The sequence below is a fragment of the Neolamprologus brichardi genome, chromosome 6, assembly GCF_056152115.1.
Source record: "Neolamprologus brichardi isolate AB-2024 chromosome 6, ASM5615211v1, whole genome shotgun sequence".
NCBI classification, from domain to species: Eukaryota; Metazoa; Chordata; class Actinopteri; order Cichliformes; family Cichlidae; genus Neolamprologus; species Neolamprologus brichardi.
Window position 1 is genome coordinate 30,149,945 of NC_142109.1, and position 15,156 is coordinate 30,165,100.

The following is a 15,156-nucleotide window of genomic DNA, read 5'->3' on the forward strand; positions in this document are numbered from 1 at the left end:
GTCGTTTCTCTAGGGTGCATTTTAATAGCGGAGCTGCTGATTTTTCACCTTCTACTTCTTCTGCTTCTATTCTCTAGAGGTCTGATTGTTTTACTCTCGTTGTTTTAGCATTTAGCAGCTGCTTCCCTTCCTGAAACCGAACTTCCAACCTTCATTTATTAATCCATACCGTACATAATGGATATGTTTCCACTCAATAAAATAGTGTAATTTAAGTGGAGACATCTGTCAAAACGTTTTTTTTTTACCTTTATGCCCATAAATATTTGTCCAGAATTATTTTGTGAACTGAACAGCACTAAAAATGAAGTTGTGGTTCAAGTACAAAGTGAGTACTCTAATCCAAACAGTGGTAGATTAGAAAAGAGTATGGATCTCTGACAATAAAGTTAGGAGAAAAGCTGATGGAGGGGAGCAGTCATCTTTATTTGCAGATCCATTCTCGTTTGTAAATGTATTTGCAGTGTTGGGAAGGTTACTTTTAAAATGTATTCCATTACAGAATACAGAATACATGCCCCAAAATGTATTCTGTAACGTATTCCGTTACGTTACTCAACGAGAGTAACGTATTCTGAATACTTTGGATTACTTAATATATTATCATGCTGTTTACAACTACATGAATGTACTATTGCTGTGATTTATTACTGTTACTGAAGGTCCGCGGCTCCGAACCGTAGTAAAGGGACCTCTGGCTACTACGGTGGGTTCTGTGTTGGGCTCGTAGCTGAAAACTAGCTTTACTTTGTTGTCTGGGTCAACTTTGCTAGCGAGAAACAGAGAGAGGCGTTGAAAGGCTGCTCCAACGGAACTTATTGTTTTTGGAGGAAAACACGAACACGTACAGTCAAGTCTTAATAGCTTACTTACAACTGGGCTCGTCAGGCACTCTTCTTGGCTGCAGTGGTTATTATTATATTTACATGCTTCCAGCTCCCGTTTTTGCTCGATGACAGCTCGTACTTTTCCTTTTTCTCCCTCCTCACGCTCACAGACACATAACGTGTATGGCAGTCCATTCTCCCTGCAGCACGGACTACACTGCCTATGATGCTACATTCTTTAGAGCTATACCTGTAGCATTCTGCCTATTAGCTTAGCACAACAACAACAAAAAGGCCTCTCTCAACCAGGAAACACGCAGAGAGAGAGAGTCACCCTGTAACCATGGCAACCGTAACGCTGCCGCCTGGAACAACAGAACGTAGCTGTCAAACAAAACCCAAACAGTCCTGACCCGCAACAATATGAAACAGGGAAGTACCGCCGTGTAATCCATTTATTCCAACAAAGTAACTGTATTCTAAATACCACCTTTTTAAACAGTAACTGTAACGGAATACAGTTACTCATATTTTGTATTTTAAATACGTAACGGCGGTACATGTATTCCGTTACTCCCCAACACTGTGTATTTGTTATGAAAAAAGTGTTGTAGCTGTCATCTCAGTATGCTAATAAGCATGCTAACCTGCTTACAATGACAATGTTGCTTTTCAAATGTTTAGCAAAGGCATTGTTACATATCCATTCTACAGCCCTTGAAATGGGAACTACCTTGTGGTGTGTTATCATCAAGAATATCTCTTTAAGTTGCCTCAGATAAGAGCAGTGACAACAATCTTTTTACACAAGGTCAAAGAGAGGGTCTGTGTTGATATTTTTACCGAATGGTGATCCCACTTCTAGAAACTGTTTATTAACTGGCCAGCTGACCTGACGAGACAGCGTGCACAAGTTGTTATGGAACCATCCATCCACCCATTCATTGATTTTCTGATGCTTCTGTCAAGTTGCATTGGTAGAAAAATAAAAATGGTGAATGGCCTGTATTTGTATAGCGCTTTTCTAGTCCCTAAGGACCCCAAAGCGCTTTACACAACCTGTCATCCACCCATTCACACACACATTCACACACTAGAAGGCTAAGAAAGGTTGTTTAGACATCCCCTATCCCTTGAATGTTTTTTTCACTTTCAGTTAACAGGCTAGAATTGTCAACAGAAATAATATATATTGTAAAATAAAATGACATTCATTGTGTTGTTTGTACTTTTGCTGCTCCAGCTACAGAGCAGTCTTTCAGAGAGAGGCAAGGACTATTTTTTCTCACCACAAAAGTAAAAATTATTATTAACAGGGAAACTGAATGTCACAGAACATGCTTCAGATATTAGGTGCAAGTTCTAAAACTCTTTATCATGACAGAAACAAGTTAGGTTTGATAAATAATTACTGTAGGCTACCATAGTTTCTACTAGTGTTGGTATCTAGTAATTGGTCCCTAAATCCCATCTGAAATAAACAGCTGTGTTAACCAAGTGATTACAAGATGTTAGATTCCAAGATCTTATATCTCCATCCCTCCTTCTACATATAGTCTGCCTTTTGTTAACCTGTTAAGCTGATGTTGTTCAGCTCTCTGTGATGACATTCCTGTGCAACACTGCATGAAACTCACACCAGGGTCTCCGAGTCGGCAGGCTAGCTTCATTGAGTGGTGGTCTCCAGCTCGCACTGTGGTGGTCTGAAGCCTAATTGATCAGATAGAATCAACAATACAACCTCCAAACTGATGCCATAGTTGTCAGACAGAAGAAGGTAAGTTGCCCAGTTGGGCTTAGAACTGAGTTACTACTTTAAGTGGCGTTTTCAAATACTCAGGGGGCTTCACTAGTGGTGAAAAAATGAAGTTTGAGACTGGCAGTGTATTGTTTCTATGGCTTTGGTAAAGTAATAAAAGGAGAGTTAAGCCCAATTACTGGTCAATCAACACTTGACTCTTTGGCATAACTCTGAAATGCGCACCTTAAAGTTGATAACTCGTAACCTGGAGAGGAAATTGAGTTTCACAATAGATATATATAGATATAGATATACAGTATCTCACATTTTTGTAAATATTTTGCTATCCGGTCGTTAAGTCTGACGTCACTATCCGTGTCTGGGCCTAAACTCCGCTGCAGGTCCATATATCAAACGATCACTGTGGCATTACTGAGAGTTGAAAAACTGTCTAAAGTCTTTCATCTTTAATAAAATGATCAGCGTTCTGCTCTACCAGGTGTAACAATTGAGTTTAACATCCAGGCATCCATAAAACGGAATTTATGACATTTAACGGAGTTAGAAGTTAGCAGGAAGTTAGCTCGCTAGCTTCTATCTAAATACAATATAGCATGTCATGACTGCGGAGTTTTGGAAACAAATTAAAACGTACAGCTCTGTTATCACTTCCAACATAAATGAAGACAGAAAACTAAACAGCAGTGTCGTTTGTAGGGTTACTGAAGTTTGGCTAGCTGGTATATAATGATGTGCTAGCGACACAGCTATGTTAGCATAATATAAACAAGCTAACTTTTTTCCCACTCGATAAAAGTTAACGTGAGTGTTCTCGGTGGTCAGGAACAAATGTAATCGCATGACAGGATGCTGTAAAAGGACCAAACTTCAGCCAGGAGAACAACAGAGATAATCCATCCACAATACGAGGTTAGTCATTCATATACTGCTGCAATTGCTGGGCTGTAGTTACATCCTAAGGTTTTAAAAACTGATCTTAAATAAATGATTAGCGGTAATAAAAGCCAAGGGAGGTCAACAGTGATCACTGACTGTTTTAGGAGCTTTTTGAGATTAAATAGAAGAAAATACAAAACATTAAACATGTTAACAACCAGTGTTGGGACTAACGCGTTATTAAGTAACGCGTTACAGTAACTACGTTATTATTGTGGTAACGAGCACGGTAACTAGTTATTATGCCAAAACCGGGAACGCGTTACTCGTTACTGGGATTTAGATAGGCGCGTTATTCGTTACTTCGTGTGGTGGCTATCGCGGAGCTTCCACAGATTCAATAACATTAGCAAGTGGTGGAGGCAGCAGGTGGATGAAGGAAAAGGGAGGCAAGAGGAGAGACCCGAAGCGGCCGCTGCTCCGAGAGTGTCAGGTGAGTCCATCTGGGTCAGATATGAACCAAGTTTAGGTGGAGTTTATTTTCGTTATGCTGACTTTTTCGTACTGCGTGCTAGCTAGCATGACGGAGTTTCTATACAGCTGGGTGGGTGCTATGTTACTGATGTTGAACTTTATTTTGTTCATAAGGTTAATTATTAGAGTTGCCAACCGTCCTGTAAAAAACGGAGTCCTCTCGTATTCAGAGAAAATATTACGCGTTTCGTATTGAGGTGAAAAGGAACACAGTTTGTCCCGGACTTCAGCTACAGTGAAAAAGACACAAAGGTGGATTTATTCTGTGTCTTTACGCTGTCAGCTGCCTCTTCTCCTCTCATTCTCTCCCACTCCCTCTCCTGTTTCTACTTCAATCATGAAACTGATCAATGATCAGCTGATCGGCTTTTCTCTCTTGTTTATTTATCGCCCACTTTGCGCCAGAAAGAGGAAACCAGCGGATGTCGCGGTAAACAACAGTAGCACTTTTAAGCTTGATCAGCTGTTGTTAGAATTTATTTAATATTAATTTCTAGTATCAGCTGATGTTTGCTGGAGCCACAGCTGTAAACCTGCTGGTCATGATATCGGTTTGGTTATCTGGTGAGAGGGAAACATGAAGATGAAACCAGGAGATGTCCTTACTGAATCCTCAGAGCTGTGATGGAGAAACAGGTTTACCTTTTAGTTAACATGAATGAGTTGAAGGGAAGTTATGAACTGTTTCTGAGAGACAAATAACACCAGGATCCTTTTCTAAGTAGCTGACAGCTGGTAACTGTGCAGGGGCGGATCTAGCAAAGTGTTGCCAGGGGTCCATGTAGGGCATTAAAAGGGAATGGGGGGCACAAGGAAATACTTTCTTATTCTCATTTAAAATGTCTCACTTTAAAAAAAATAATTATCTGAGTCTTACAACAAACAATTGATAGATTGATACATATATACCATCAGAACAGTGTACATCACTGTCACAACAGCGTTTGTTTTCATTCAAAGGCTTTATGATTTTTCCTATAATAACTAGAGTAACTTGAAGTAACTGAGTTACTTTTGATAGAAGTAACTAGTAATGTAACTAAGTTACTAATTTAAAGTAACTTACCCAACACTGTTAACAACACAAAAGCCATATTAAACGCAGACTACTTTAGGCCCGTAAGTAGGATTTGTCACGTCATCACTTAACGACCGGATAGGTTCATGGGACAACATTGAAGGTATAACACTTACAATGTAAAGTTTTGTTGCTTTTGTTGCCAGCGGTTTAGACATAAATAGTTGTATGTTGAGTTATTTGAGGTGACATCAAATTTACACTGTTATACAAGCTGTACACTGACTACTTTACATTGTATCAAAGTGTCACATTTTCAGTGTTGTCTTATGAAAAGAAATAATAAAATATTTACAAAAATGTGAGGGGTTATAGCATTTTATAAGCTCCTTATTTAGTGTGGAAAAATAGTTTGTTGCTCTATAAAAAGTGTGTTGTAAAAGCAGAACATCTTAATTTTCAAAATAAGAACTTCAGCGCTGTAGCCAGGATGAAAAAAGTCAGAGCTCTGTTGAGGTAAGCATTCCTTTAACATGAACTATTTATGAATTTCTTCACAAATAAAATGTTATCCATTGGTGAAAAATTTACTAATAACCATTTCACAGATGTAACATTATGCACAGCTACTTTTAGTACCATTGATATTTAGTATGTATTTATGTGGTAACAGAAATAAGACAGTGGACAAAAAAGGCAGAAATAAGGTTTCTCTGAGGGCTATATGGACTTACTCTTAGGGATAGTATGAGATCTGCAGTTAAATCCATTTAAACCCATGGTAGGTCACCTTTCTCTTGCTCAATGGCTTTTTTGTCTTTGGCCATGCAATCATTGCATTTAAAATTGTGTTTTAGTTGGGTGTCTGATTTACTACCCACAATGAAACAATGGTAGACCCTGGGAGTGGGGAGCTCATTTCAGTCACTTTCTTTCTATTCTGCTCCTCCTTCAAATGTTAAACCATAAACCTCTAAAACAAGATAATGAAGAGAATGGAAGGTTGGCAGAATTTCCTCAACCCAGATATGAAGAAAGTTGTTTATTAGAGATGTAGGTTGCAGTTGCTTTTGTAACATTAATGTTGGCTGTGAGATGTCTTAGTATTACAAGGTGAAAGGCAGCTATTACTTTGCAACAGATATGAAAAAAATTAGATAACATTGAAAATGTCATCTGCAAATTAACAGTGAAACATTGGAACAATAACAAGATTAAAGTGCTCACTGTGATCAGAATAGGCTTCCAATTAAAGGCTACTTTTTTTTTTTAATTAAAAGTTTAATAAACCCAAAGGTTTAATTAGACTTTGTGCTTCCTGTTAAAAAATAGATATTGCAACCTTTCTGAATCACCTTTTATGTTCCTGGTGTCACAAACTGTGCGATGCAGACAAACCTGTTAATGCTGTGTTTGTTTGTTTTTACCAATTTTACCAGTTTATTTTAAAAATAAAAAACAGCAGATGCCACATTCAGTTCACTTCAAAGCTTCTATTTATGGAAATGGGCTCCTTCGGGTTGTGTATTATTGGGTTAATATGATTTAAATTATGCAATTGGAGACAATTGTTTGTCAAAAATCAGAGAAATACCAAGAGAGCCATGTTTTGAAATGGCTAATGTTTGAGATTACTGAGCAATACAATTAGAAAAGTTGTACTTTTTAAAACTGAGAATATGCCATACATGCAAGAAGAAAGAATGTCTAACAGTCTCGAAACTCGTGCTCCTGTTTGATTTCAGCTGATTATGAATATGATATACACATAAATGTATTATTTAAATGATTATTTTAAACCTAGTGTTATGCCAGATTTACATAAAATGATGAGTAATGCATATGTCAAATTATTAGTGGGGCGACTGTGGCTCAAGTGTTGGGAGTTCGCCTTGTAATCGGAAGGTTGCCGGTTCGAGCCCCGGCTCGGACAGTCTCGGTCGTTGTGTCCTTGGGCAAGACACTTCACCTACCGCCTACTGGTGTTGGCCAGAAGGGCCGATGGCGCGATATGGCAGCCTCGCTTCTGTCAGTCTGCCCCAGGGCAGCTGTGGCTACAACTGTAGCTGCCTCCACCAGTGTGTGAATGTGAGAGTGAATGGGTGGATGACTGGACATGTAAAGCGCTTTGGGGTCCCTAGGCGGGACTAGTAAAAGCGCTATACAAATACAGGCCATTTACCATTTATATATTTACTTTTTGTTAAATATCACAGTCAAAGACAATGCACAAGTAAAATATTATTTTAAAATGTGACTAAAGGTTTAATGGCTTAATCTGTTAACTAACTGTATGGATAAAGGGGAATTAGCAGATGAAGGTGCAAACTATTAAAACAGTTAAAGCGAATGGCCTAAAAACCGACAGATAAGTGGACACGTTGACACTTTCTACTGTTTGATAAATAATAGTCACTTTTGTGTTGAAGAAGGTGTACTTGGAGCAATCGTGCAAGACTATGATGGTTTACCATGTGAAAAAAATTGGGAACCACTACTCAAATAACATGATATTTTGCACAAGTTTACAGTATCTGTGCAAAACAGGCTAAACAGAGTACATCATTCATTTTTTAAACAGTTTTGGAAATACTGCTGTATACCTCTCTGTTATGTTTACTTAAAAAAATCCTAATAGATATGTTTCATAAAAAGCATACTGCTGTCCTCATAGAAGAGCTCTGCAGTGACACACACACACACACACCACACACACGTGCACAAACACATATCAGTAATTTATGCCTGCATCCTATTTATCTTTTCAATGGTAATAATTTGCAGTTTAATCCATCTCTGCTTTGTGGGCCTTGGAGTCAATGTAATACACATAAAGTCATTAATTGAAGCAATCTCTACTTAGTCATTAATTGCAGCAAGCCTTGCTTATTAGCCTCTTAATCTCCTAAATTAATTTGACCCTTGGGTAAATAGCTGTATGTAGCCTGTCTATTGAGGCGTAGTCTTGATGTGGCAGCACACACACAGCATGCATACAGTGGGGCAAAAAAGTATTTAGTCAGCCACCGATTGTGCAAGTTCCCCCACTTAAAATGATGACAGAGGTCAGTAATTTGCACCAGAGGTACACTTCAACTGTGAGAGACAGAATGTGAAAAAAAAATCCATGAATTCACATGGTAGGATTTGTAAAGAATTTATTCGTAAATCAGGGTGGAAAATAAGTATTTGGTCAATAACAAAAATACAACTCAATACTTTGTAACATAACCTTTGTTGGCAATAACAGAGGTCAAACGTTTACTATAGGTCTTTACCAGGTTTGCACACACAGTAGCTGGTATTTTGGCCCATTCCTCCATGCAGATCTTCTCAAGAGCAGTGATGTTTTAGGGCTGTCGCCGAGCAACACGGACTTTCAACTCCCGCCACAGATTTTCTATGGGGTTGAGGTCTGGAGACTGGCTAGGCCACTCCAGGACTTTCAAATGCTTCTTACGGAGCCACTCCTTTGTTGCCCGGGCGGTGTGTTTTGGATCATTGTCATGTTGGAAGACCCAGCCTCGTTTCATCTTCAAAGTTCTCACTGATGGAAGGAGGTTTTGGCTCAAAATCTCACGATACTTGGCCCCATTCATTCTGTCCTTAACACGGATCAGTCGTCCTGTCCCCTTGGCAGAAAAACAGCCCCATAGCATGATGTTTCCACCCCCATGCTTCACAGTAGGTATGGTGTTTTTGGGATGCAACTCAGTATTCTTCTTCCTCCAAACACGACGAGTTGAGTTTATACCAAAAAGTTCTACTTTGGTTTCATCTGACCACATGACATTCTCCCAATCCTCTGCTGTATCATCCATGTGCTCTCTGGCAAACTTCAGACGGGCCTGGACATGCACTGGCTTCAGCAGCGGAACACGTCTGGCACTGCGGGATTTGATTCCCTGCCGTTGTAGTGTGTTACTGATGGTGACCTTTGTTACTTTGGTCCCAGCTCTCTGCAGGTCATTCACCAGGTCCCCCCGTGTGGTTCTGGGATCTTTGCTCACCGTTCTCATGATCATTTTGACCCCACGGGATGAGATCTTGCGTGGAGCCCCAGATCGAGGGAGATTATCAGTGGTCTTGTATGTCTTCCATTTTCTGATGATTGCTCCCACAGTTGATTTTTTCACACCAAGCTGCTTGCCTATTGTAGATTCACTTGTCCCAGTCTGGTGCAGGTCTACAATTCTTTTCCTGGTGTCCTTCGAAAGCTCTTTGGTCTTGGCCATGGCGGAGTTTGGAGTCTGACTGGTTGAGGCTGTGGACAGGTGTCTTTTATACAGATGATGAGGTCAAACAGGTGCCATTCATACAGGTAACGAGTGGGGGACAGAAAAGCTTCTTACAGAAGACGTTACAGGTCTGTGAGAGCCAGGGATTTTCCTTGTTTGAGGTGACCAAATACTTATTTTCCACCCTGATTTACGAATAAATTCTTTACAAATCCTACCATGTGAATTCATGGATTTTTTTTTCACATTCTGTCTCTCACAGTTGAAGTGTACCTCTGGTGCAAATTACTGACCTCTGTCATCATTTTAAGTGGGGGAACTTGCACAATCGGTGGCTGACTAAATACTTTTTTGCCCCACTGTATGTGCATGTCTATACTTCTGAAAGCACATGCATCTGCACACAAAAATTACATTGACACAAGCACTTAAATATACATGTTCACTCTCACCCTCAAAACAAAGGCCAGACAATAGGCTTAGACATTGCCTGGATGAGGATACAGACCTGAAGACAGTCATTACACTGTGTGCATTAATGTAGGCTGGACTGTCATAATTTAAATCTCCTGACCTTTCAGCTACCGCCACCATTAAGTCAACCTTTCCTTTTGTACAGGCATTTTCCTTTTGTGTTTGATGAAAGAAAAAAGAGCTACTGAACTAATGGCCATATGAACATGCTACAACTTGGTCCATTAGTATTCGGACAATGACATAATTAAAAAAATGCCTCTGTACATCAGCATAGTGTACAGTGGAACCCGACTTATGAATACCCCGTTAAACGAAAAATTCAAGTTACAAAGGCACTGAAGAGCAATATTTCTGCCCCTGATTCAGCAAAATGCCCGCGTTACAAAATCCGCTGGCTCTGATTGGTCAAGCCCAGAATGATCAGAATGCCCACAATGCCTTCTGAATCATGTGACAGCCCCTTGGCTTTCGTAGTTGCGCTTCGCTGTTCCACTTGAACAACGTATTGTTGTTCTAGTTAGCAATTAGCCTATAGCCTATCGTTCAGCATCGCCTCACTCAAAAGGCGCGATGGGTGCTTGGACTTACGAAAATTTTAGACTTACAAAAGTTCAAGTTCTAGTTCAAATTTTATTCGCCACATGCAGTGGCAGGTTGCCCTGCAGTGGAATGAACCCGCCCCCCGACCTTACACACACAACACAGACATCACATGGGGATACAAGTCAGAGAACGGTTGCATTACAGAAAAACCACTGAAATGTACACTACATTGGGAAAGTACAAGAGGAAAAAAAGAGACCTCTACTCATGCTGGGCTATAGGAGGACAGCATGAGAACAGGAAACAAAAAAACTCCTCTGCACAGAAAGCACATAAATGTCCACAGTACAACATTATAGAGCACGTGACCAGCAACAGGGTTGGGTAGGGGATAAGGAGTAATCCCAGGCAACACAGCAACCATCCTGCCACTGTGCCGTCTCTCCAGCACGGGCCCAGACCCACCTCGTGTTCCCAGGAGGCAACAAGCATCGAAGGCGTTGGAAGGGGAAGGGGGATGAGTGAGTGCTTATCAGTGTAAGCGTATGTGTGTGCGTGTCCATAGTTCAGCTGAGACAGTGTCCTTCGCCCTACCAGGCTAAGTAAACAGTCTACCAGCCAACCCAGGTGGCCTTGCATAGAGTGGGAAGAACAGTCAAAATACAGTCGTTATCAGGGAGTTTTTGTTCGGCTCCAGCCTTGAGCCAACAGCTGGAGCCGAGGGGATATCCGCATTATGATGTTGATGTTGTTGATTTTTCTTTTATGCGAACAGCTGATGAGAATTTCAAAGCTGTTCTTTAACACTCCGACACTGGTCTCTCAATCTCCCGTTGGAGAGCCGCGAGCTTTTCCATGATGTTATCAAACTTGCGCTCCGTGGTCTTGTCATTCTTGAGCTCAGAGAGCCAATTCTGAGAACTCACGACTGCAGTGAGCTGTTCCACGATGTAATCCAACTTTCGCTCAGAGGTGTTATTCTGAGTGGACTTCTCCTTGATGTAATCCAATATATGCTCAGAGGTGTTATTCTGAGTATTCACGGCAGCCGTAAGCTTCTCTAAGGTCTTAACCATGCTGCACTCAGCGAGCCCATTCTGAGAAGTCGCGCCTCGTCCCATCGTTTCAATCCCAGGGGGCAGCCTTGGGGGGGTTTGAACAGCCGGTTCCGCTTTCTTAATTCTCCGATAAGCCAGGACCAAGCCAGCTCCGATCAGCAAGAACCCTGTTATCATGGTTCTGAATAGGTAGATATCTTCAGCATCCTCGATCGACAGACCAGCCAGGCACACAATCGTCCATTTCTGCCACCCGTCCATCGTGTATCCGGCAGGGAAAGTCCCTCCAGGGCACTCGGGCTCTCCCGAGCTCAGACTTCTTGTTGAGAAAAGCGTGCCAATAGCATTCAGAGACCAGTTGATCAAATCCATAATTCTCTTTTAGGTTTTAGAGAACAGACTGTGAGAGAGTGTTCCAGGGAAAGTAATACACACGAGACAAGACAAGGACACAAGAGGCTAAGCAGGGAAGATAAGGGGAAGGAGGAGATGAGAAAAGTGCGACTGCCTTCGCCGAGAGCCAAACGAGACCCTCGGGAGCGAATTAATTTCGTAAGTCGGGACAATGACAAGTCCACTGTATTTTAAATGAAACCATGTGAACTCTGTTGTTCTACCTGGAATTTGCCAAAGCCATTTTTACGGCTCCTATTGCCACCAGACCCACTCATGATTTTACATTCCACAGCTTTTGGATATCACCAATTGTTCATTCAGCCTCCTTCTGTATTTTGTCATGCTTGTTCTTCCTAATGTTGTTGTCCACTGCGATTGCCTCATCTGTAATGATTGGAGTCTTCTGCACCTTGTCAACTGCAATTATGCCTAGTTGGTTAGCTAGCAGCTGCTTGTCTGTCTAAAACTTGAAGCCCTGCAGGATCTTAGCCCTCTTGTTCTTGACTACCTTTGGCATCTTAGGTCTCCCATCTGAACTTTAAAACATTTAATCAATATCTCCTACAGGTTCCAGATTAAAGTCACTGGGATGGGCGATGAAATGTTTCTCGCAGTAAAAATGCAACATCCAGATGAAAAGAATAAACTTTCTGGGGTGTTTCAAATACTTTCTTGTGTGTCTCAGTGTACACTGCCCCAACTATGATTTCACATCCTACAGTTACGTGGGTAGATGGTAGAATCTGGTGCTGAGAGCCTGCTCATGTGAGCCTCTGTGCTGTCCTTTAGACTGCCCTTTTTTGTTCTTTGGGCTGTTGGTAGGATTTCTTGATGTCAGCCACTTTTTCTATCTATCAATACTATATCGTATATATAGTATATATGAGATGATGCTCAAGTTGACCTACCTTCTCTTAGAGTTACGGAGTACTGCTCTATCAACCAAGGTGTTTTTTATCTTCTGGTATTATTTTTAATGCCCTTCTGAGTTGCGTTCATGTATTGACTCATGTGCCTACTCAGCTTGGTTGCTATAACACCTGAGAGAAGCTTCCATGCTGTGGAGAGGCAGATAATTGGCCAGTAGTGTCATGGTGTCATACCCTTGTGGTATGCCCTCAGTTAGCCAGTCTGGATGGGAACCAGTCACTTGTCCTTTCATGCATTCATAGAATGCTTTTACCAGGGACTACTCAGTGAGTAGTCATGGATCATGTCAGGTCCTGGTGCTGGTGCTGTACAGCAAATCATTCTGGAGACTTGTAGACAAATGTCTGTGTTTGTGACTGACTGGTACTCACTATGGTCCTTTTCTCTATGTCATCTTAATCCTGTAGTCATCTTGTTCATAGTTTCATTTCTGTGCAACTATTCCGTATTTGATAACAATTAAAGTTCAGTTGTTTGCCATATTTTGTAGTTGAAGTCTTAAAAGGACATATAATTGTTCTCTATATTATCTTATTAAAAATTACCGGTCTCCAAAAATATTGATGTCATCCATTACTCTGGGGTGTAACGCAAAAAGGTCAGGTCTTAGCGAAGACAAGTAATAACCATTGACATAGCCATCATTTCCCATTTCCTGTATAATCTTAGTATAGATCTGTAATTGACAGTGACATTGCATGTATTGCATATTTGTGTGTGGATGTACAGTGAGATAGTGAGATATTGATCCACAAATGTTAGTGCTGATCCTGAGTTTAATATGTAATTATTGGAGAAATAATGCTGTTTTCAACTCTGAAATGCCAGCCCTTGTTATTTGATCATTACTGCTTTATTGCATTAAATTAACTCTTAAGATGACTCAAAACAAGGAAAGTAAAAAGGATATGAAAGAAAAAGAAAATGAGCATCTAATGAAGTGGAAGCGGCAGATCTAATAAACATGATGAATTACAGTCTCAAAACTGCAGATGAAGTCATTAAATTTGCAGTAAACAAGCGCTTTCAACATATTCATCATTGATGAATGGAAGTGAGGAAATCACAGGGGCTGAAATACCACAGAACAGAAATAATCCTTTACAGCAAGACATGCATTTATAATCTGAGTAAAAGCACAGAAATTAACTGAAAACTTTATGACTCAAAAGTAAAATTTGGTATTAAAATCATCTGACAGTGTCCTTATATTCTATTCATAAAAGAGCAAGAGCACAGAAGCCCCTCTTGGGCAGGTGTTATGAATCCTGTTTATAACTCATAAATCCCAACTTGAAATGAAGGCACCAGCGATCCACAGACAAGAGTTCATCCAGAAATAACCATGGACCCGAAGAAAAAAGAAAACTTTTAGGAAGTTTTCATCATCATACAGCTCTCTGAAAACTCTTTCCCTCTGAAGACTTTGGTTTCAGTGTCTGCAAATAAAGCAAGATCAGTCAATTCTTCTCATTCAATACTGTAAAAATAGGATAGTATTATATACCACATCCTGTTTTTATCTGAAAACATCTAACATGTTGGAATGAATTCCTTGCTCCAACAATTCGATTGTTCACAAAGGTCATGCAAAGTTCATCATAAGCTCTGTGCCCCACAATGTGTACCCCCACAAAACCAGCCTGATGATCAGTCATATCAAGTCTAGAGTTTGCTCAGAGATAAGACAATATCTGTGTGAGATTTGATAATTATATATCCATATAATATATATATATACACATATACATATATATATACGTATACACATACGTATACACATATACATATATATATACATATATATATATACACGTATATATATATACGTATACACATACGTATATATATACGTATACACATATGTATATATATACGTATACACATATGTATATATATACGTATACACACATGTATATATATACGTATACACACATGTATATATATACGTATACACACATGTATATATATATATATATATATATATATATATATATATATATATATATATATATATATATATATATATATATATATATATATATATGTATGTATGTATGTATATATATTCTTTTTTCTTCGGGTCCATGGTTATTTCTGGATGAACTCTTGTCTGTGGATCGTTGGTGCCTTCATTTCAAATTGGGATTTATAGACAGCTGAGTTATAAACAGGATTCATAACACCTGCCCAAGAGGGGCTTCTGTGCTCTTGCTCTTTTATGAATTTATTTTTTATTATTTATTTATCTTTACAAATGTTGCCCCTGGAGTGTTTGATCAAAAGGTGACAATGAATCTTCTTTAGTACCCTCCCACCTCCACCCCTGTCTCTCTGTACAGCTTTCTAAGGATTACACAGGATAATCCCATAGTTGAAGAATGGTTACGAATGATTTTGCCTACTTGTCTTGTGACTCCACTTGATGGAAGCAGCAGAAAAATCCTGTGTGCTGAGCCACAGGTGGTGCCACATGGGTGATGGATCAACAGCTAAC

General features: G+C 39.9%; 1 protein-coding gene across 1 annotated transcript; it reads right to left on the reverse strand.

Moving 5' to 3' along the window:
- Positions 1-11,075: 11,075 nt before the first annotated feature.
- On the reverse strand, positions 11,076-11,780 carry LOC148102601 (uncharacterized). Its single transcript, XM_087842611.1, has one exon. The coding sequence runs from the start codon at positions 11,703-11,705 to the stop codon at positions 11,076-11,078; it is 630 nt and encodes a 209-aa protein (XP_087698737.1). The 5' UTR covers positions 11,706-11,780.
- Positions 11,781-15,156: the final 3,376 nt, after the last annotated feature.